General features: G+C 36.1%; 1 protein-coding gene across 5 annotated transcripts in view; it reads left to right on the top strand.

Moving 5' to 3' along the window:
• The window catches only part of FAM172A (family with sequence similarity 172 member A), a 484,753-nt gene that overhangs the window by 364,510 nt on the left and 95,046 nt on the right, over positions 1 to 25,197 (top strand). Inside the window, exon 10 of one of the 5 annotated variants that reach the window (XM_031666760.1) lies at positions 4,833 to 5,253. The exons of 3 other annotated variants lie outside the window; for them this stretch is intronic. In XM_031666760.1, the coding sequence (XP_031522620.1) occupies positions 4,833 to 5,053 (221 nt within the window). In that variant the 3' untranslated portion in view covers positions 5,054 to 5,253. Of the gene's footprint in view, positions 1 to 4,832; positions 5,254 to 25,197 lie in introns of those variants that run through there. One more of the 5 variants, XM_031666763.1, reaches the window with a different exon arrangement.

The following is a 25,197-nucleotide window of genomic DNA, read 5'->3' as shown; positions in this document are numbered from 1 at the left end:
TGATCATTTGGTATCTATCTTTTTAACTTTCATTTGGTATCTATCTTTTTAACAAATAACAGTAGATTGTAATAATCAGTTTTATAGAAATTCTTTGGGATTAGCAAGGCCCTTGTATTTGTCATCTCATTTGTTCGTAAGCTTCAGGCAAAGTAATCCCTAAAATCTCACTGATAAACATGTTTTATTTTGAAATTGCAGTGAAAAATAATGACCCAGAACCTAGATTGTTATGCATAAATTATGTTTATATCTAATTAAATTCTTACAGTGCTCTTGTTTTTGTTCTTTTCCCCAGTTCTGATTTTCTGTTTTTAATTTCTGAAATAACTTTGTTGTATATGATTTTCTTGTAGTCTGCCTTAAATTCCTAGTGGAAAGAAATAGGGGTATTAGGTCATCAATAAATTAGTCAAGCAAACTAAAATCACTATACCAGCTACTGTTCTTCCTCTTATATCCTCAGAGAAGGTAGAAAATATACGGTTAATGTCCTTTCAGTGCTTTACATAGAGCAAACTTATTTAATACAGTAGTTCCCCCCTTATTTGCAATTTTGCTTTCCACAGTTTCAGTTACTTACAGTCAGTCATAGCCAAAAAATATTAAATGGAAAATTCCAGAAATAAACAATTCTTAAGTTTTAAGTCGCGCATCATTCTAAGTAGTATGATGAACTCTCACACTATCCTTCTCTGTCTCTCATGGAATATTAATCATTCCTTTGTCCAGAATATTCACTCCATATATGCCACCCTCCCATTAGTCACTTAATAGCTGTCTCAATTACTGTATCAGCTGTGGCAGTATCATAGTGCTTGTGTTCACATAATCCTTATTTTACTTAATAATGACCCCAAAGGGCAAGAGTAGTGATGATAGCATATTGTGATAATTGTTCTATCTTACTATTACTTACTGTTGTTCATCTCTTACTCTGCCTGATTTATAAATTAAACTTTATCATAGGTATGTGTGCATAAAACAAAACACTGTATATCTAGGGTTTGGTACTATCCATGATTTCAGGCATCCACTGGGGGATAAGGGAGGATTACTGTATCACCTAGTGACTATATTTCAAAACCAACTTGCTCTCACTAAAACAATTTCATCATTTGATATATTGATAAACAAGTCAATTTATTATAAAATATTTTATTTCATTAATTACAAGACATAATTTTAACTAGCTAAGGTTGGAATACATCTTGCAATAAGTGATAAGAAAGCATCATGCCATAGCTTAATTGGCAATGTTTTTCTTTCTAAATGATACAAAAAGTAATGATGAATCTTATAATCAATGGTGTCTTGGATGTGATGACACATGATACTATAATTGACTGTTATAGGTCTTTGTTTCCCCTAAAGAGTTCATTTAAGTCAAATATCTATTGGTCCACATCTTTTGAGAACACTAGGTTTGGTTTAAAGATTCCCTTTTGTAAAGTGAAGTTTCTTTTGGTGATGTTAATTACTCCCTACTGTGTCTATTTTGTAACATCAGATTTTTGTTAATGTATTTCTTAACTCAGAGCACCCTTAGGTTAACAGCTCCATTCACTGGTCATTTTTACTCTTCTTTTCGTATGAAAAAAAAAAAAAAAAAAAACAGTGTCAGTGTCATTTAGATATTAGTAATTTATTTTTAAGATTTAGAAGAACTCTTATGTTTCATTCAAAGCAAAAACAATCTGATATTAAGAACCTGCAATTCTTATGCGTGAAGCTGTTTACATTAATCTCAATAATTCAGTTATGACTCTTGCTCTAAATCTCTCTGGTATGTTTCTACTCTGATTTAGTGCCTTGTTTAAAGATTAATGTTACAGAATAATTTATAGCAGCTTCACAGATGGTATTTGAATCTTTGTAAATGGGCTTTGGAATCCTAGGCACAACTCCGTGGAATCTTAGGTTAACATCAATGTAAATGTTGAAGTTAAAACAGCTCTAAAAGGTCATGAGAGAAATGTCATTATCCCTTTCTTAAAACCATAAATTTTGAGGGGATTTCATGGGCCAAGTATTTTTACTTCACTAGCATTGATAAGGTATAACTAGCTCCTAGTATGTGACATCACCAGCCACTGTTTGTTGAAAATAAACATTAAAAAAATAAAACAAATTACCTGCTTTAAACCATTCTAAAGTTCTAGTTACAGGAGAAGTAACTGTTCCTATTTTTACAGCTTCCTTTATGAAATGCTTTATAGAATCCACAAACACAAGTTGCTTTTAGTGTCTTTGCTTTGATGTCTATAAAAGACCCATTCAAAACTAGAGGTAGGTGTTCCTAATGTGCACAGCAGAATTTGGCTGAAGTCATTTGAAGCTATTAGAGATAACCTTTCTCTACATGTCTTTTGGGAGAAAAACTGGTGCCAACAATACCAGTTAAGCTGTAATTAGTGTAACTAACAACTAATATGAAAGAGCAGACTAGAGGTCACTCTTAAGAATTTAAAGGTATTAACAGGTTAAGGTTGTAGGGCATCCTATCCCCCAGCTTAATCTGTTGCCTTAGCTGGTGAGATTTGTTGAAGTCATCAGTGCCCTCTAACCTTGAGGTGTTGCTCTCTCAGAATTTGTTGGTCCCGTGCCAAGTTCCTCCTTCCTGTCTACTGAGATGGCTTTGGGAATGGCAAATTCATTTTAAAATTCTTGTCACAAATGACTACAGATTTTTAACCTCTAAATGTGAATGAAAGATTATGGTTTAATTTGCTTTAATATTCTTGTCTTGCCAACCTCAGACTACATTGAAATTGTCATTTTACTGCATTATAGAATATGATTTGTTGAGAACATTTAACATGTATTATAAGAGGAACGCTTAAAATCTAACTATTAAATCAGATGTTGTGTAACTGATTCTAATACATGCTGAATGTTCCAGTTTTTATGGGCTACTTCTTCAAATTTAATTGCCCACCAGTGACTTTTGTTTATGTTTACAGTCAGTTCTAATGCAGTTAAAGGACAAGAATGTAACAGAGGAATAGCCTCGCTTCCATGAGGTGTAGTTAACCTCTTTCTTCTAGTGTCTGGCTTTGGCTTCCTCTTCTTATGTGATACCAACACATAAACAAGAGGAATGACCCAGAACTTTAATCATTCTTTTTCTTTTCCCATTAAAGTAATATATGTAAGGTTGTTCCTGTAGTTAGTTTCTACCTAGAAAAGCTAGAAAGTTTTTTTTTTTCTTTTAAAGCAGCAAGATAGCACTATTGAGAAAAAGTCAAAAGGAAACTTTTTCCCTTTCAACTTTTTGTTTTGCAGTCTTAATCTCAGGCTGTCATTATTATGATACACATTATAGATTTTTTTAAAGTACACATTATTTACTGTGCATAAAGTAAGTCGGCGTAGGTCCCAATAACTAAACGAAGTTTTAAGATGAGAAGGATCAAACCATACAACCCCAAAGAAAAGAATATTTTAAATTCAGATTATCTAGGTCACTGAACACTCATTAAGGACACATTTAAATACTTTAAGAGCACAGACTTTAAATCCGTAGTTCTTATTTAAGTACCCAAAGAGCACAGACTTTAAATCCGTAGTTCTTATTTAAGTACCCAAAGAAATAATAACGATGTATTCTTCCCATGAATCCTCCGCCTTCATGTTTTATACACACACCACTGGTGGCTCATAGGTAAACTATTTTTTATTTTAATAGTTATTTGTTTATTCTAATATGTATCAGAATAACACAAAACCCATTGAGTGGATGTTATTGTTTGGGACTAGGCAAATAGAGAAAGTGAGTTGAGGTAAAGGAAATGCTAGGTATTTTAGTAGTGCTGGTAATTTGTGCATATAGCAAAATACATAAAAGTGTTGCACAAATTAATAGGGAAACAATGCTCTATTGAAACATGAAATTCCCATAATTTTTCTTCTATCCAAGAACTCACAAGGTGCTTTTATCCCTCCATTTCTTCATATTACCTATTTATTGCGGTTTATTTAATTCATGTGTATACTTGGCAGTTTGATCTCTTGTTTCCAGAACAGGCCATCTTCTTTGGACTTTGGTCTTGGATTAGATGATGTCTAAGGCTCCTTCCTGTGAATTTTTAACTTCCTGTGGCAAGATTATTAGTCCTCAGCTAGTTAAGTTCCTCAACGTTGGGAACCACAGCTATATAACTTGATCTGAGCAGTACCTAGCATGATAACAAACCCAAATAATTATTAATGTGTGTCCTTATTGATTGATTCACATGATCTAATAACAAAATTAAGCATGTTCCTACATGTCCATGTACTTGCCTCAAACTAACAAATATGTTAATTCGTGCATCAATACTTTAAAACTTTTTTAAAAAGGAAGAGACTAATGCTACACTTAAAGTTCACACAGACACCAATCTTTTTTCATGCTAGGATTTCCTGAGCAAAGACACCAAGCACAGTGTTGGAAAGCCTTATTTTTTGCCCCTTCCATACTATCTTATGATTAACTATTGAGAGTAAGACATCAAAGCTGAACTGACTTCAAAGCCTGTAACACTTACGGTTTCCAGCTATTACTGTAACCAGCCACTTCACCCGGACAGCAATTCATCTTACAGAGCTGCCTCGCTAGGTTCCACCCTTCTGCTTCCTACCTTCCCCCTTTGCAAACCTATCAAATTAAAAACTACCCTTTCAATGAAACTTAAACCAGTTGAGAGAATTAGCCTGTTTCCTTAATCTTAAGATTATACTATTTAACTATATTATTCATTTATTCACTTTTTTCAAAATTGTACCTTTCACAACAAGGCTTTGGGGTATGTTGACATTAAATATAATGTTTTTCAACCATTTTATTTCAGAAGCAGAATATACACGTGAAGGTGAGTATACACCTACCACTTTAGTTAGGCATCACGCAATGAAAAAGAAAACAATGAGTCTGGCACTTAATTTGACTTTTAACAAAGTAAAAATGAGGAAAACCAAAACACAGATTACTCATCATAAATGCCTGAAATGTGATTACTTTTTAAGCAAGAGAAATAAAGTCTCATGGGTATATAGTTTCCTTGCTCTGTGAAAGTTAATATATTAGCGTGCGAGCTTGTCTTAGACTTTTAACCAACTCACTACCTTATCACAAGCTACTAACATCTTATGCAGACCAGTTCCTTGGAAAACTGTAGAACTAGTATCACTTGAAGATTTTCATTTTTTCCCTTAATAGTCCAGTTGAGGCCGGGCGCGGTGGCTCAAGCCTGTAATCCCAGCACTTTGGGAGGCCGAGACGGGCGGATCACGAGGTCAGGAGATCGAGACCATCCTGGCTAACACGGTGAAACCCTGTCTCTACTAAAAAAAAAAAAATACAAAAAACTAGCCGGGCGAGGTGGCGGCGCCTGTAGTCCCAGCTACTCGGGAGGCTGAGGCAGGAGAATGGCGGGAACCCGGGAGGCAGAGCTTGCAGTGAGCTGAGATCCGGCCACTGCACTCCAGCCTGGGCGATAGAGCGAGACTCCGTCTCAAAAAAAAAAAAAAAAATAGTCCAGTTGAAATTTTTATATTATTCAATTATTTGGCACAGTTGGTGGTAAATGTTCAATACCACTGGGGGAAAGCATCTCTTGAGAGTGAATAAATAGCATCCAGATCTTAAAGATATGGTACCGAAAGAACTCACAGAAGACTTAATGATTTAGCTGATCTTAACCCTGAACTATAGATGAGGTTCTAAATAGACATTATGACAAAGGCTTTGATTGTGGATTATGGAAACTAAAGAGGCTCAATATAATTATTGAATTGTTTTAAGAAATGGAATGGACTGCATTGTAAACTGGCGAGCTTTCCATCTTTTCAAGCAGTCAAATGAAGTCATAATAACCACTTTTCACGAATTTGATAAAGGGAATTTTTACATTGGATAGATTAGAATAAAGCATCTTTAATATCTACTTCAATTCTAGGGTTCTATGTTTCTAAAATTAAAGGATATGAGGAAACAGAATTGAAGATTAAGCGATAGCTGTTGACTGCAGTCCAGTAATTAGATGGGTTTTGCAAAGAATTCATGAACGGGTATTCTGACAGGATTTGAAAAGGAAACGGCATGATGGCCTGACTAGATAAGGGAAAACAGCAAAATTGATGCACATCTCTTTTGGTGCTAAAGATTGGAAGAGGAGGAACCTACTCTGAAGTGCTCAGGAAAGTAAGCATAAGGAAAATGAGAAAAGAAGCTCAACGAATTTTCGGAGTGCTGAAATAGAAACCAAAGGATTTTCTATCTGTGTTACTTAAAGGAAGCAAACCAAACAGGTAGGAAAAACGAGATGCTAAAATTTTAGGTTTTGGAGATAGATAGTAGATGGATATTTGGAAATGTTCAGTTTGACTTAAGCAATTTCTACAAGGAAATAATGTGATCACAGCAGCTTGTAAGCAAGAGAGCCTCGCACACATGTTTTAACAGGCAGATAAGAAAGGGAGAATCAGATAATCATCACCTTGAGATGTGGTGAAAAAGTGCATGGAAGATATAATAGTAAAAATAGAAGGAATATGCTGACTGGGAGTGGTAGAAATGTTATCTGTGGCAAATTTAATTGATTGTTCTCCCCAGTTCTGTTTTGAGGAGCATAATAATTGCAGAGGACTAAAAAAACACATGGTGAGTGCAAAAAGATGAGAATCACTAACCTATATGTGGCTTTGGACCAGTTGAACTTCTCTGGATCTGTAATCTTTTAAATATTACATGGTTAGGTAGATGGTTTCTATACTTTGCAGCTCTAAGATTCTTTTCTAATGCCTTAATGCAGGCAGAATTAAATAAGCACTCTATAGCCTAGGAGCTCAAACAGATAAATGTTTCAGCTTGTAACAGCTGGTTTATTTTGGCCTACAGACCACAGCCATGGTAGGAAACTCAGGATAATTTTATGAAGGTTTTGACATTTTAAGGAATATAAAAGTTATGGAGAAATCTCCTGTGTGGGCAGGCAAGAAGTGAGGATACCCAGTGATGCTGCAAAAATGAAGGAGTGCTAGAAAAAGTTAAGATGAGCCTCACCCATTGAGTTTAAAGAAATGATAGGATGTCTACAGAAGACATCCAAGAGAGAACTGTCAGTGTTGCCTAAAGAATGGAAATCAGGCGTCTGCATCAGAAGTGAATCAGTAGGTTTGATTTATTGGCAGTAAAGTGATAGGGAAATCTCATAAATAGATGGTTTCCAGTGAAATAGGAAGAGATACTACCAAAGAACCTTTAGAGAGATGAGAAAAAAGCTAGGAAACAATAAATAAATAAAGGTAGAAAAATAATTTATATCGCCGTTTAGCCAAAAATCAGTAATTAAGAAACCACTCCTTAGAAGTAAAATGGACAGACGTTGTTGTTGTTGTTGTTGTTGTTGTTGTTGTTGTCATCGTCGTCGTCGTCGTTGTCGGGACAATTAGCTGTTTTTCAGAAGTGTTAAGTCTTTCATTTCCTGGGAATAAATTATATATTAGGGCCTTACAAGTAACTGGGGATTATATATGACTGTTAATGTAGTTGCAGACATTACAGAGTCAACTTTAACATACATTAAATTATGATTTGTATGCCTTAATATATTTTTTTCTCCAAGTTCTGTTATTCTGAGTTTTGTATATAAAAAACTTCCTATCATTATTCTGAGCCATACTCTTTTTTGTTGTTGTTGTTGAGACGGAGTCTCACTGTTGCCCACGCTGGAATGCAGTGACGCAATCTCGGCTCACTGCAAGCTCTGCCTCCCGGGTTCACGCCATTCTCCTGCCTCAACCTCCCGAGTAGCTGGGACTACAGGCACCCGCCACCATGCCCAACTAATTTTGTTTTGTATTTTTAGTAGAGACGGGGTTTCACCATATTACTGAGGATAGTCTCGATCTCCTGACCTTGTGATCCGCCTGCTTTGGCCTCCCAAAGTGCTGGGATTACAGGCGTGAGCCACCGCACATACTCTATTTTGAAATAAGAATATTGGCTAGGAGTGGTGGCTCACGCCTGTAATCCCAGCACCTGGGAGGCCGAGGTGGGTGGATCACAAGGTCAGGAGTTCGAGACCAGCCTGACCAACATGGTGAAACCCCATCTCTACTAAAAATACAAAACTTAGCCGAGGATGGTGGCGTGCACCTGTAATCCCAGCTACTCAGGAGGCTGAGGCAGGAGAATTGCTTGAACCCCACAGGTGGAGGTTGAAGTTAGCCGAGATCATGCCATTGCACTCCAGCCTGTGCCACAGCCTGTGTGACAGCCTGAGACTCAGTCTCAAAAAAAAAAAAAGAATATGAATTATACAGAAATGATCATTTATAGCAACATTAATATCAGGAATTTATGCCTATTCTTTTTTAAATGGTGCCTTAATCTATGAGTGAAATTCGTCTTATAAATACGACACATTAATAGAAAGTTAGGAACAAATGCACTTCTCTGAGTATGTTTTATATCACAGTGTATACCTTCCATACTCATCAGTGACATACTTTTTTCAGCTGTCATTAATCCATTTACCTCTGGTTATTGGAATGAAGAGAAATTACCAAAGAATTTTTCACAAGTGTAAATAAATTCCTCTGTGTATGTGTATTGTTGCACTTTTCTCTTTTCTATGTATATGGCCCTTCTCATTTTCTATGTATAAGGCCCTTTTAAAGATTCCAAAGCCAATTCTTCCTTTACTTAAAAAAAAAAAAAAAAGAAGAAGAAGAAGAAGCAACTGTGGCAACAGTTCTGAATAGTTTGGCTGAACTCCAACTTTCTGGTTGTTTTGCCACACTTAGTTCCACATCGCTGAGTTGAGAAGGCAGAAGTGACACCGCTCTGTGCTGACCTATTGGTCATGACCACTCCTACCTCATTCTCAGCATTTTCATCCTAATCTACTTCCACACATAATGTACTTCTGCAGCAGTAAACGACGATGTAAAATCTAGAATCAATTAACCAATGCAGTAGCTCGGGATCCACTGGGATTTTCTTCTTTGTGTTATAATTTAAAGCATTTGCTTAGTAGATACCATCTCATCATATATTTCCCATGTGAAAAGAGAAATTAGAAAAAAAAGTCTCCAAAATCTAAATTAAATATGTACAACAAAGTATTATCATAAATAGTATACATTTCTTTGATCTAAAGAATATACAGTACTTCAGCCTTCATCAAGAAAAAAAATATGCCTCTGAATGGCTGATTATACTGTGCACATTGAATCAGAATGTCAGAATCTTCTAAATAAATTGTTATTATGAAATAAGGCAGAACTTCAACTCTGAATTTATATAATTCATTCCATTGTAGATTTTTTTCAATTGAAGAATACATTTCTCAGCCATAAATTGTACTGAGTATGAACGGCAGAGTCATTTGAGCTTTATTGAAAATATAGGAGAATATCATGTTTCCTGTCCTTTTGTTAAACTTGGCATATTGATTTTTTTTTTTTTTTTTTTTTTTTTTGCACAGCTTATAGTACAGAAATGTGATATACAGCTATGGCAAGACAAACTAACCACATGTGAATTTGTTAAGTACTGCTGGATTAGCAGAAATTGTCTGACTGTGCAAATAGCAAGATTTGACTTTTCCAGGAACTCTTTATGACTTAATCAATTAAAATAACAAGTTTTGATTTTATTGCTCAGAATGAATCATTAGTAAAACTCATTTTCTCTTGATCACTCATTTGTAGGATGTTTACATTCATTTTGCTTCTGTATTTCAAGCAAAGTAATAAATATGTAGAATTGAATCAAAAGTTCAAAGTCAAATATAGGAAGATAAAGATGTAATAAATGTTATCTCTTAATAGTAGTTTATAAATTTTGCTGAGAAGAATATTCTAGATTTTTATTTAAATTTGCCATTGCTATTCTTTCTCATTCTCTTTGGTGTTCATGATTTTGTTTTCTTTAGACTCAAAGGTAACAAGATTTATACTTGGCTAATACATCTTTCTGCATTTAAATATAGAACCTTGTAGAGGGTTTCTGAAGTAGGACTAGTTTGCTCTTCTCTTCACCATATTAAACCTCCTTCTTAAATACATCTATTATATAGTTTACCTTGCCCAGCTTCAAAGAGTAGAGATGGAGAAAGGATGAGCTATCACTCAGCAGAGACGGTTCCCATGGTTTCTTAGAAATGCTAATGTGTTACCTATCATGTTTATAAAGTTCTCTGAAGCAGATAAGCCATTGTGTGGTTTTCTGCAAAACAAAACTGACAGTCTGTCTAAAGCTAGAAAGTGCCCATAATATTAGGTACACGTGATAATGTTGTCACCTGCCTTTTGTGAAATACTTTCTTTAAAAAATCTGTGTCTCTAAATGTAAATTTCTTTTCTAACAAGCATTTTTGTTTTCAAAATTTTTTCTACATGTTCTCATTTCTTTTAAAGAAGTGGACATCTTAGGAAATTGCATGCCAAATTTATTAGGAACAAGTCTTTCAAAATTATCTGGTAAAAGCATAAAGCATGAGTTGTTTCCCTAATAAAAAAAAAAAAAAGTCGGGGGGGAAGGATCACTGCAAAGAAGAAAGTGCCACTGGTTTGTGTTAGGTGACACTGTGCCCTGCTTGTCTAATTTGATTACACAGAGCCCCTGAAGCCTCAGGCAAAGCTGATTTTAGCTATAATCAGCTTCTTAACCTTTTGAGAACTAACGTAAACACTACCTACCAGTGGTTAATTATGGTGCTCTGCTACATGCTACAAAGTGCAAAGGTAAAAGTGTAGAACTACAGTAACACATGTTATGACAAAAAATTTAACAAGATGACTTAAGGGGACTGCATCAGAATGCAGTTGTGTATTTGTAATAAATTTTAAAAATTAATAAAGAGACTTAAAGGTGCTTTAAAAATATTTAGCTATAGTTTTTGCTTAAGTTCTATCCGTAAGTGCTACTCACTACTTTTTCCTGTTTGCTGTCCTCACATTTGTACTTTTCTCTGAAATCCTCTTTTGATTATATATACATTTTAGAAATACAAGTGTATTTATAGATTTCTTTCACAAAATTTATTGTAATGTACATATAAGTAGAGTAAAATCCTCTTGTTTCACTTTTATAGATAATAAAAGTTAATTAAGGGAGGAATGAATTTCTTTATAATTAAATGGAATATTGTGGTTATACAGGCAAGAACCTAAATTTTTTATTTAAAACAGGAATTCTTGATGCAGGAATCTGATGTGCCATATGGGAAATTAATATGTAAGATGATTTTACTGTCTATAGTTGGTGTAACTCTGGTGTGGTGATATGACTAATGGGGTAAAGAACCATAAAGATTGAATAATGTACTTACCAAGACTAGATCTTCAAAGTCATATTTATTGGGAAAACTCCAATAGGAATATTCTCCTGAGTAAGAGTTGCAGGTGACCAGGAGACTATATGGAGCCATAAGCCACGGCCCTTATTGGTGGGTCTCAGTAGCAGCAATTTTACCTGAAATTTCATGCCTCGTAAAAATTCTGAAGGGTAGAATCTTAATGCTGTCCAGTGACACACATTAGAAACAGTCACCCTGTGTAGAATTAACTTAAAATGAGGGGAAGGAGAAGGTTCAAACTAAAAATCATCTGTAATTTTTTTAATCTAAGGTCACTTTCTAATAAGTAATGTGAATATGTGATTATGCAGTGTAGTTCATCTGTGCTTACTGTGAGCTTAAAACTTGCGTGTAAAGAAATGGATTTGTAGAGGGGAGCCTTTCAGAGTTTTTGAAGTGTTGGGAAGCACGAGCTTGCACCTGGCAGCACCACCAGCCCATTTGGCCAGACTTGGTCATGTGGCAGATAAAGCTGACCTTGTTAATAAATAACTTAAACTAATTAACATAAATGCCACCTAAAAGGAGTTCAGATGCATTTAGTAGCCACATACAATACTATGGGATAAATGAAGCCAGATATCAAATAACTGGACATCTTTAGCCCCTTGCAGAAATGTTTTAACGAATTGTATTTATGTTTTGTAATCAGCTTGTTAAAAGAAAATTATGTGAAACTGCATGTTACAGATGTTACAGATATCTTTTAGACAAAGTGCTTTTTATTTTGTGGCACATATTACAAAAAATATATTTTTCCAGCATCCTGGAATAGTTGCAGGGAACTGCAAAAGGCTGGAGGCCACAGGCACAGGGCTTTAGCTGCCCTAGTCCTGTTGCCACTGAGGGCTGAGGATCACTATCTCCGCACCGCTGTAAACCATTCAGGGCTCACCATGGGAAGAGGGCTGCTATTTTAAAGGAAGTAGTTCCCTATATTTCATGAGGTCCTCTCTTAGGAGAACCCACAGGAGAAATCTTCCTTAGAATTCAATGCTTCACCAGTTGTTTCTTTTTATCTTATGACAATGAAAATTTTATAGTATGTTTTTCCAGTGAGAGTGTAGATGTATCTTCAATATACCGATTCCCTTTCTTTGGGGCATATACCTAGCAGTGGGATTGCTAGATCATATGGTAGCTCTATTTTTAGTTTTTTGGGAACCTCCACAGTGGTTGTACTATTTTACATTCCCACCAACAATGTACAAGGGTTTCCCTTTCTCCACATCCTTGCCGAAATTCATTATTGTCTGTCTTTTGGATATGAATCATTTTAACTGGAGTAAGATATCTCATTGTAATTTTGGTTTGCATTTCTCTGATGATTAGTGATGTTGAACATTTTTTCATGTACCTGTTGGCCATCTGTATGTCTTCTTTTGTGAAATGTCTATTCAGATCTTTTGCACATTTTTAAATTGGATATTAGATTTTTTTTTTCCTTTTGAGTTGTTTGAGCTCCTTATATGTTCTGTTTATTAATCTCTTGTCAGATGGGCAGTTTGCAGATATTTTCTCCCATTCTGGGCATTGTCACTTTGTTGATTGTTTTCTTATCTGTGCAGTATCTTTTAAACTTGATCTGATACCATTTGTCCATTTTTGCTTTGATTGCCTGAATTTTTGAGTTATTGCTCAAGAAATCTTTTCCTAGTTAAATGTCCCAGAGAGTTTCCCCAATGTTTTCTTTTTGTAGGCTCATAGTTTTGGGTCTTAGATTTAAATCTTTAATCCATTTTGATTTGATTTTTGTATATGGTGACAGATAAGGGTCTAGTTTCATTCTTCTGCATGTGGACTTCGTTTTCCCAGCACCATTTATTGAGGAGACTGTCCTTTTCCCAGTGTATGTTCTTGGCACCTTTGTTGAAAATGAGTTCAATGTAGATGTATGGGTTTATTTCTGGGTTCTCTACCCTGTTCCATTGGTCTATGTGTCTGTTTTTATGCCAGTACCATGTTGTTTTGGTTACTATAGCTCTGTAGTATAATTTGAAGTCAGGTAATGTGATTCCCTCAGTTTGGTTTTTTTGCTCTGGATGGCTTTGGCTATTCTGTGTCTTTTGTGGTTCAATATAAATTTTAGGATTATTTCCTCTATTTCTTGAGTGGAATTCTTTTCTTAATTTCAATTTTGAATTGTTTATTGCTAGTTTGAGAATTAAAATTGATTTTTACATATTGATTCTGTATTTGTGACCTAGCTAAAACTTGTTTATTCATTCTAGATTTATTTTAATATAATATTTAGGATTTTCTACATACAAGACCATGCCAACTATGATTTAAAAACCATGTATATCTTCCTTCCTAATATATATGCCCTTAAGTTCTTTTCTTGCCTTACTGTACTGGCTGCAACCTCATGTACAATATTGAACAGGAGTAATGAGAGCAACTGTAGATTCCGATTCATTTGCCTTGAGGATCTTTGTTGTTGCTTCTGGTCTTTCGTTTTCTTATGTTTTTAGAAACTTGACTTAATCTGCAGACTCTGTCCCCTCTTCAAAATGTAGATGTTGATAGTTCGGTGGGTTGTTTTTGTTTGTTTGTTTTCAATTTTAATTTTATGTTAGGCCAGCTCCTAGATAATGACTTCTTTGCCTACATAGCTTAATGGTCAGAGTTTTTGTTCAATCACCCCAAGCTAGTAAGGCTCTGTGGGTGGATCCGTGTTTGAGTTACAGAGTGTAGTCAAAGTTGCCAAGTCTGCCTTAGCTTTCCTTCTCTACCAGGCTATCCTGGGACTTCTGTCCCAGCGCTCATCCTCTCCGTCAGCTAGGAATGTGCGGGAGTTCATCTAGTCTCTCAGCCGCTCACTCATTTCCAGGATCTCCCTGTTGAATTTCTAGCTAGTCTACTGGTCTACCACTCGCCCCAAGCAAGACTACAACCTCAGACTAGCAAGGCCGGGGTTTTTGTGGTTGGTTTTCCACCGAATTTGCTTTACTTGAGGATAATATGATTGGGCATGGGTTTCTCTCCTTCTACTGTAAATCAAATCAGCCCCTTCTAGCAGGGAAGCTGCAGGTTTTCACAGCCAGTCATGCTCTGGAAGCACTGCTCTGCTACCAAGCTACTCGCCACAGATTGTCACTGACCTTACCTGTAACACAGCAGATTTCCTTGAATAAACATTTCTCAGTTAGTTTTTTGCTTTTGGTTGATTTCTGGAGTGCTGAAATGGTTGTACTTGACAATTTTGCCACCTTTTTAGTTGTTCAGGGGAAGAGGATTTGCCAACTTCTTCACTTGCCATCTTCGGAAGTCCTGTCTGGGTTCATTTTTGTACATCCCCAAACCCTTTATGGAACAAGATGAAACAGCAAACAAATAAGATAAAATAGAAAAGTAACTGAGAGTAAAGGAAACATAAAAATAGGAAAATAAATTTTTTATGGAGTAACAATAATTTTTAACTCTGACAGATGTTCCCAGTGTGTGTAGGAATAGAAGTTCTCTTCATATTACAATAGAGTTTTACCTCATCAGAAATTTTTTTTAAAAAATTCAAATTACCCTTGGCAACTTGTCATTGAGATGTGAAATTGGGCGGGGGGAGATATGTATGTGACCCCCCCCAAAAAAATAGAACCAGTTGGATCAAAATGCTACCCTAGGATCCTTTTTGTTTCATTTTATTTTGTTTTCTCCCAAAGGTCAGATCCCAAAATTTGTACAACTTTAGGCTGTAGGAATGCTTTCAAAAATGTGCGGTGGTAAAACTGCCAGATTGAAGGTTTCTTAAGTGCTACTGTCCAAAATCACCAGGCATGCTTGAAACTAGTAATTCTTGTCAGAATATACACTCTCAGTGTGTGACTTTTATCTGCAGGTGGCAGAGCATATGTTTTAGCACCAAAAAGTGTAAGGTGGCAGAGGGAGGATATTTAATGTGTTGTAACCTATTTTTATTTTTATTTTTTTTTCTTATAGCTGCTTAGTTCAGGTCAAAAGCAGACTAACTAAAATGTTTGCAGATCTTAAGGGCTATATTTAAATTAAGGGAAAAAAATATTCCAAATAAAGTTGTGTCATTTGTTTTTATTTAACATATGAATCAAAGTTATTGAACCCATATTTTCCCATAAAAGAAAAATACATTGGTACGTTATGTAACTGAACTGTAGGGAGTGGGCTCGTCTCTTTAAATACATTTTCTGGTTAAATTCTAGTTACCCTTTAAATACTACAGTCACCTTTAGTTTTATTCCATATTATAACAATCAATTTTTCTAATTTAGGAAATAGCTATGTGTGTGTGGCTAGCAATTACATATGATTAGCAAATATCACTTAGTATTTTCTGACTGATGTAGCTGTTACTACATGATTCAGTCATCATTTTGTGCACTAATCATAATCAGACTTTAGCAGAAGGGCTGGAGTGGAAATTCAAACCCCAACTGATTGGTGACATGGAGGAATGCAAGCCCAGTGTTGTCAGATTTCCCAGTTTTCCCAAAGAAATCAAAAGTCTGAATATTTATTTCAGATTTCTATAATTTTAACTGTTGCAACTAACTAAAAATTTTTAAACTATTAAAGAGGTCAAATAAAATGGCAGCCATTTGTATCAGGCCCATAGGCTACCAGTTTGCCTGTTCTGATGACACGCTCTGGCTGATCTCTTATTGTGTAACTCTTGCTCATTAAAGAATGTATAAATATGCTCCTGAAATGGTTGTCTTTACTGTGTTACCGTAGAGTTCTGAGGTAATATGTTTTATTGGAAAATGCACTGAACTAGATAGACATCCAACAACCTTGATTCTGAAGCTAAAAATATTTCTTAAGCCTTTCCTGTATTAACTAGGCCCTGGTATAAGCACTTGTATGTATTAACTCATTTAATTATAGCTTTAGTTTTGCTTCTTAAAAGTTTTATACTGTGAAGTCAATCATTTAACTTCTATGGGTCTGTTTCATCACTTGAAAAATTATAGGATTGGAAATACATATATATGTGTGTGTATACATATATGAGGTTAGATTCAATGGAACAAAAATAGTCAACTAGACTATGGTTTTAATTTCTATGAATTTATAGCATCTTATTTTATGTTAACACAATAAAAGTATATATAATCTGCAATTTATTTTCTTTTTTTTTTCAAGACAGAGTCTTGCCCTGTCACCCAGGCTGGAGTGCAATGGCACAATCTTGACTCACTGCAACCTCTGCCTCCCGGATTCAAGTGATTCTCCTGCCTCAGCTTCCCAAGTAGCTAGGATTACAGGCACGCACCTCCATGCCCAGCTAATTTTTGTATTCTTAGTAGAGACGGGGTTTCACCATGTCGGCCAGGCCGGTCTCGAACTCCTGACCTCGTGATCCACCCACCTCAGCCTCCCAAAGTGCTGGGATTACAGGCGTGAGCCACCATGCCCAGCCCTCTGCAATTTATTTTCTTTAACCAATATCGTACTATGAAGATTTAAATTAAGTTGAGAAAGAATTTTAGTATCTACCTACCATGGGGTAAAAAAATCCTAGACCCTGTCCTGGAGGACCTTATGATGTCATTGAGGCAATGTAGCATGCAGATAAAATGCATTGCTCCTCAGCTTTATTGGGCCATAATTGACAAATAAAAATTGTAAAAATTCAAGGTATACAACATGATGATTGACATGTATATACCTTGTGAAATGATTACCACAATCAGTCCATATTAATTCCATTACATAGTTACCATTTGTGTGTGTGGTAGGGTGGGGGTGGGTGGTAGGAACACTTACCATCTACTTTCTTAGCAAACTTCAAATATATAATACAGTATTTTACTACATTCACCATGGTGTATATTAGATCCCCAGAACTAATAAATCTTATACCTGAAACTTTATATCCTTTAAATTTAAATTTCAAATTAGAGCAGAAAATAGGTACCCAGATGAGACAGGGTTACATGCAATTGCTTTAACTATTCCAAGGCTAATGGAATAAATGTGTATATATATATATGTATGGTGTGTTTATGGAAGGCAGGACTTGGAAAAAAGAAGATGAATTGGAAGGTGCAGAGCGGGGGTCCCCAACCCAGAGGCCATGGACCAGTACTGGTCCCTGGCCTGTTAGGAACTAGGTCACACAGCAGGAGGTGAGCAGTGAGCAGTGAGCCAGCATTACCGCCTGAGCTCCGCCTCCCGTCAGATCAGCAGAGGCATTAGATTCTCATAGGAGCCAAATCCTGCTGTGAACTCCACATGCGAAGGATCTAGGCTGAGCTTCTTATGAGAATCTAACGCATGATGATCTGAGGTGGAACAGTTTCATCCTGAAACCATCCCCCACTCCCTGTGTGTGGAAAAATTGTCTTCCACAAAACCGGTCCCTGGTGCCAAAAAGGTTGGGGACTGCTGATGTAGGGGACCCTTCAAGGTGAAACAATAACTCAAAGTCAGACATGAGACTGTTATCATAGCAAAGAAATAGAAAACATGTCGCCTTCCTAGAGCTTATAGTATAGTGAGGAATTTTACAGAAAAGTCAAGATAATTATAGTGCCTTTTTAAAACTTTTATGAAGGTGGATGACTATAATTTTAAAAATGTATCCCAATATGACTCTTGTGACTTTGGCATTAAATTCAAATTCATGAGGTGTAGTTGTTAAATTATTTTTGTTTGTAGCTCTCAAATGATTCAGAGGAAAAAAAAATACATGTACAGGGAATGAAAGAGATGAAACGAATGTGGCAAAATGTTAACAATTATTGAATCTATAGGAAAGGCATATGGGCATTCATAGCACTACTGAAATTCTTATCCATTTAAACATTTTTACAATAAAAATTGAGAAAAAGAGTAAATGGGTAGAGAAGAGATTAAAGTAAAAGTCTTCCAAATAATTAAAAGATCAACAAAGAAATTTAGAAAATACTGGCCGAGTGTGGTGGCTCATGCCTGTAATCCCAGCACTTTGGGAGGCCAAGGCGGGTGGATCATCTGAGGTCAGGAGTACAAGACCAGCCTGGCCAACATAGCAAAACCCCTTCTCTACTAAAAATACAAAAATTAGCCAGGCATGGAGGCAGGCATCTGTAATTCCAGCTATTTGGGAGGCTGAGGCAGGAGAATTTCTCGAACCCAGGAGGCAGAGGTTGCAGTGAGCCAAAATCACACCACTGCACTCCAGCCTGGGTGACAGAGTGAGACTCCATCTCAAAAAAAAAAGGAAAATAACAAAAAATTAGTGTAGCTAGATTACTAACCAGAGAAATGAGACATTTATACCCTTAAATACTTACTTTAAAAGAATAAATGCTAAAAAGTATTGCATTTTTAAAATAAAAAAATTGAGTGTAGTATTAAAAATTAAGTGTAACATAATGGTAATGGTGCAAATACATAATTAGATGCCTTATGAATATTTGGTAAACTTACTTCATTTCAGACTTCCCCAATCTTTGCAAGTAGATCTTACATTGTATTATGTAGGCGAGAAAACCTGGCTGCTTTTGGACGTCATGAAAAGTAAATACAAAAGAGTAAATCCTTTATTTTTTGCCAATTTAATCCTTACATTTCAGTAAAATTTTGTTGACAACACTTCTAAAGCAAAACAAAGTTGTTCAGCCTCCCAGTGAATTCTGGGCAAAGAAAGTTTATTTTCCCATTTTTCCTTGTCTCGTTTTGTCAGATTTATAAACACTGTATAGACTTATGAGAATATTCATAACTATCCAGATGATTAATTTCCCACTTCAATGAGGCAGAGCCTAATCAAACACACGTAGATATATTATGAGTTTAAAAAAGAGCTCTTATGATCATATCCAGTGTTTAATTTCAGTAGAAATTGGTTTCATTAGTGTCTTTCTTTACTGGAATCATAATAAATAAAGTGAAAAAGAATCCTGGCTGCTTTTTTTTTTTTTTATGAAATCTTGTTCTGCTGCCAGGCTAGAGTGCAGTGGCACAATCTCAGCTCACTGCAACATCCCCCTCCCAGGTTCAAGCAATTCCCCTGCCTCAGCCTCCCAGGTAGCTGGGACTACAGGTATGAGCTACCACACCTGGCTAATTTTTTGTATTTTAGTAGATGGGATTTCACCATGTTGGCCAGGATGGTCTCGATCTCCTGACCTCGTGATCCACCAGCCTCAGCCGCCCAAAGTGCTGGATTACAGACGTGAGCCACCGCGCCGGGCCTCCTGGCCACAGTTTTTATTGAAATACACGTAACATGAAATTCACCATTATAGCCATTTAAAGGAGCACAGTTCAGTAATTTCCAGTATATTCACAGTGTTGTAGCCATCACCACTGTTTAATTCTGGAACATTTTCATCACTCCAAAAAGAAACTTTAGACCCACAAAACAATCACTCACCATTCTCTCCTCCTTTCAGCCCCTGGCAACCACTAATTTGCTTCAATGATTCTGTGCATTTGCTATTCTGAATATTTCATATAAATTGAATCATAGAGTATGTGGCTTTTTGTGGCTAGCTTCTTTCATTTAGCAGAAGCTTCTCAAGACTGAACCATATTGTAGTATGTATCAATTCTTCATTACTTTTTATTGCCAAATAATATTCTATTGTATAGATACACCACATTTAGTTTACTCATTCATCAAATGAAAGACATTTGGCTTGTTTTCACTTTTTGGCTACTACGAATCATGCTGCTGTGAACATTCATGTATAAGGGTTTGTTTGAACATGTGTTTTTAATTTTGTGGGTTCTATACCTATAAGTGGAATTGCTGGGTCATATCGTAATTTTCTGTTTAACTTCTTGAGGAATTATCAATCCGTTTTTCTAGCCATATTTTTAATGTAAGGTTAAAAGGCCAGTTTATGGAAAAAGGACATTATATGTTGAGAACTTCCAATCCCCAAACCCCCATTTAAAAATTTAGCAAGTAATCTCAAATACAATGTTATTTGAGTTCGAATTTCTCTTGGCTTTACTAATCATTGCTCTGCAAGCTTAATTGAGTTTTCAGTGAAGGGCATTTACTCTATGCTCTCTGACCGATAGTTGCTTAATTGAAGTGTATGTGGAGGACTGGTAACCAGGATTTGAGCTTTTGAATACGCATATACAAAGTCTTTATACATGTATATATACACACACATTTTTTTCCAATTTTTGTCTTCAGTTGAAGAGGACAAATGCTTTACCCTACAATTTAGAAGCATAATATCAGGAAGTTTCAGACCTTAATCTGATGTGCCTCTTAAAATAGTTATAAATTAGGGAGGTGTCTTCCAACTTCTCAATAACTATGTTTTAAAATTGCCAGTGTGTCCCTGAAAAAAGATCAACAAACTCCGTTAGAATATGTGCCAAAATATTTCTCAAGAACTGCTAGCCCTCTATATTTAAAATGTTTGCACCATTAAAATTTCAGGAAGTTTGAGAATTTCTTAAGACATTAAAATATTGGACCTTTTAAAATACTAAATGGATTACATATATGTCTTGAGATTTTGGCCTATGGTTAACTTTCCCCATGGAGCTGAAATATTTTGTGCTTGGAATTAAGCCAAATCTCCCACTTGCATGCATTTAACTTATGTTGCATGCATCCAAGTCCTGGCATTTGAATGGTCTTTTTTCTTTATCTGAATACTTTCTAACTTGAGGGAAAATGATACTTTCCTTTTAAAACTTGCTTCTCTCCTCTCTTTCCCCTCTTCACCCAAAGCAGATGTCTTTATACTATGTACCTACAGTCCTGTGAGGAAAGCAGGCATCTTGATATTTTCCAACACAAGAGGATTGATTGCCCTTGAATACCCCCAAGGCCTGAGGGATTTATGGATGAGTGGGTAGTGAGTTGTATGAACCCTTTGAAATTCTGTATTGAATTGGTAGATTACATACAATTAGTTTATGTGGAGGAGAATCAGAGCTCTTCTCATATTCTCAAAGAGGTAAATAGTCCCCAAAAAGTGAAGATCTGATGGTTCTAGCAGTGACCTGGAGAGCAAACGGGACACACTCCCTGTGGTACCACTAACACATTGGATGGTGTGTGATTAAATCAGGCATGTGTTTCAGTCAGGCTTTCTACTGCAGAGCCAGAGTAATAGCAGTGCTAAGGGAGTAGCAGAGAATCAGTGATGCCAGGGTTACTAGTTTTTCTTGTTTGGGGTTTTCTGTTTGTTTCTTTGTTTTGGGGGGTGGTTTGAGACAGGGTCTCACTCTATCACCGAATTTGGAGTGCAGTGGCATGATCAAGGCTCACTGCAGCCTTGACATCCTGTGCTCAAGCGATCCTCCCCTCTCAGCCACCCAAGTAGCTGGGACTACAGGTGCTTGCCACAAGGCCCAACTAATTTTATTTATTTTTGTTTTGTTTTGTAGAGACAGAGTCTCCCTATGCTTATAGACTAGTCAAGTGATCCTCCCGCCTCAGCCTCTCACAGTACTAGGATTACAGGTGTGAGTTATAAGTTCATTGCAAGTCCACTACATACTTGGGCAGAAATAATAAAAAGAACCATTTTCTCCTGTTGGCATACTGGCCTTTTCCATCATCTCATACTTAACAGTCCTTATTTTTAAAAGTAAAAATAAACCTTTAAGAAAACCTGTCATTCTCTGTAATATTTTGTTGATCTTCCCTCAGATGCACATCCCCTAGCAGGTAACCTTTGCGTTCTTTGAAGCCATTTTGAGTCATCATGCAGTATGATGCCACTTTGAAAGGACTAGCCTAGCTTACTGCCCCTAGACCTTTAATAGCCCCATGAGAGCTCATCCTGAGCTTACCAGCTTTGCAACTCCAGAGCGACAGATAGACATCAGGAGTCTCAGTGAGTGTTCAGACGGAGCTGCTGATAGGGTGCTGTTTTTAATAGCAGATTGAGGGTAGGTGTTTATGAGACTGAAGGTGGCTTCCAGGAATGGATTAAGGCGTGTGAGAATATTAGGGTACTGAGGGCACCGGACTACTTACAGAGATGGAATAGCCAGATTGTGGGGGCAAGTGGAAGAAAGAAATGGCATCATCCCTGCTCAAAATGTAGCATCACTTGCCACCCTTAGGCCACTGGTACTTGTATAGAGATACCTTCTCTAGTAACTACAGTACATCCTTTAGCGACTTGATCACATCTGTCAGTTCTTTGAAATAGTTTTACCTTCCATTCTGCCTCTTATTGATTCCCAAAAACCATTAGTGATCTCACATAAATATCTAAACACCTTTTCAGTGCACTAAGGAAGAGAAAGCATTAAGTTAGCTATTTTTTTTCACAAATGCGTGAAGGTAAAAAGGCAATTAACCCTTTTTGCATCCCTACTTTGTAGCATTCACTTTATGTGCATCTTGTTTGCTCCTGACAGCTTATGTTTATAGTGGGTGTTATGATCTTTTTTTACAGATGAGTAAACAGAGGTTCACGTGGTCTGTAAGTGGGAGAGTTGAGATTCTAATCCAGATCTGATAGTTGCAAACCACACTTCTTCCCCGACATCCACCAGAGAGTGGCAGCACCAGAGGCAGTTCCTAAAGGTTTGCCATGGTAGCAGCCTCTGGAAGAGGACCAGGGAATTTGTCTTCAAGCTGTATTTTATACTTACAAATATATTGTATATGTGTTTAGGGTAATTTGGGGAAAGCTGATAAGATTCATGAGGAGGCCGAAGTCCCTGCACATTTGCAAGTTATACCTTGGTGCTCTTCCAGAAGACTCTATGGGAGTGATTGTAGTAGAAATGAAATAAGCAGCTGATAAATGGGTCATTTTTAATTTTCATTTTTTCTTTAAACTATCGATCTTTTTATTCCAATAAAATGTCACAAGTAAAAATAAAGAATCTATGACAGTGTTAACATGGTGGAAGGTAGAGCAAACGAATGGAGAAAAAAAATCCAGGCAAAGGATTAATAATTAAATAATGAAACTCTTAAACTTGAAAATATCTGTGAACTTTAACAAAAATATGTATAATAAATATGGATGCAAATTCCCTTTGATACTTACATCTGGGAACCCAGGAAAGTGAAGGGAACATATTAAGAAGGAAGCCTCATAGCAACACTGGACTGAGAGTTAAGAGAATCAAGCCTACTTCACCCCTATCTAACCCGACCCTTCCATTAGTAGATCTGGCTCCTTCTTTCCTTCATTTATTCAGAAATGCTTATTGAGCCCTCTATATGTCAGGTACTTTTCTGAATACTAGGGATTTGGCTATGAAAAGGATGAGCAAAATTCCTGTTGCATAGAGCTTACATTTCAGAAGAGAAAATAGATACTAGATAGACAAATCGACATATAAAGTATATGTTTTAGATAGTGATGTTAGAATAAAAATTAAGTAGGCTAAGTGGTGAGAGAGTACCTGATGGGGCCCGGTGGTATGTTTTATATAGACTGCAGGAAAGGCCTCAGTGAGGAGCTCCTTGTGTTGTCTGTACCTTTTAGGACCTTAGTCTCTTCATATATAAAATGAGAGCATTGCTAGGTGATCACTAAATGGCTGCAAAATTCTGTGCTTCCTTTAAGGGACGTATCTTTGGGTCAGATAATCTTTTGTATGTATAAGTTATGGTCTTTACTGTCCACTGATCTCAAAATGTAATAAGAATGTTCATCGATTCCCAAGGTTAATTCCATTTTTACATTTGGGGAATTTAAACTGAGAATAAAATGCCTCAGGTTGCATAATAGTAAAATAAGGATTAAAGCTCTCAATTCCTACTACTCTTAATCTGAAAACATCACCCCACCATGTGCTATAATGAGAAGTTGAATTGAAATGTCGGGGCAGTTCAAAGTAGATTAAAGATGTGTAAGCTGTGATGGACTACATATTTACAAATAAGGAATTGGATAAGTATATCCCACTGCACTCATTTACGGCAAGCAAGTAAGCCATGTGATATGCTTTAAACCAGTAAAATAGCAAATTCCCCACAAAAGATCTATAATTTTAATCAAAAGTTTGTTTCAGTCATTGAAATTCTGTTATTGCTGCTTACAAACATTAAAGTCAATCAAAACATCAGTAGCTCTGCAAGATCAATATTTTTAATATGTTTGCATTGCAGTGCTGCAGATTTTTGGCTAATGGATCGCACCCATATTGATTTCTATGGGAAATGTTAGTCTGATACTGAAATAATTAAAAAAAAACAGGGATTATTGGTTTGGAATTTTGAAGGAGATAGAAGTATAAAAATTGGTTATTGACCAAATTGCTTGGGGTGAGTGAACCTTGGGCACTTGCAATAAACTTGTAGCACTCATTCATTACTGAATACTACCTTAGTCCCTGAAACTGAAAAAATCTGTCAATAACCTATTATAACAATGCAAATTGTGGTGAAATAACATACTATGCATATAAGAATCACATTTTATCAAAACAGATATGCATAAGTATATGTATGGGCGTATTGAAAGTGTCTGCTAAAACATAGTGACTGATTTTGACTTTGAGATTCATGCTGAAGCTCATTTGAATAGCATTTTAAAAGAGATAAACTGCTACAAAATAACAGTAAAAAGAAGCATACAATTATTCTATGAACAATAATGAAAGTGCAAACACTACAGCATGTCAAATGACAGATTCTGTTATTTTGATTCAGAGCAAAATTACAATTGTTATTCTGTTCTCAAAGCATAGGAATAATGTATGCAAGCATTAGATTAGATACAAACACATTCCCCACAATATGAATCTAGTGCGTATTACATTGCTCTTGTTTTTCAGCATTTGGTTAGGAGAGCCATATTTTCATCTCGAAAGTTTACTCTGTGTTTTCATTTGGTTACCATTGTAAATTTATGAATTCTTTATCTCTCAGAGGCAATCTAGTGTTTTAGAGAGAGAGTATGTTTTTAATGTCTCAATAAAAGTTCTATCCAGG

The sequence above is a fragment of the Papio anubis genome, chromosome 5, assembly GCF_008728515.1.
Source record: "Papio anubis isolate 15944 chromosome 5, Panubis1.0, whole genome shotgun sequence".
In the NCBI taxonomy this organism is placed as follows: domain Eukaryota; kingdom Metazoa; phylum Chordata; class Mammalia; order Primates; family Cercopithecidae; genus Papio; species Papio anubis.
This window is presented reverse-complemented; position numbering and strand designations above follow the sequence as displayed.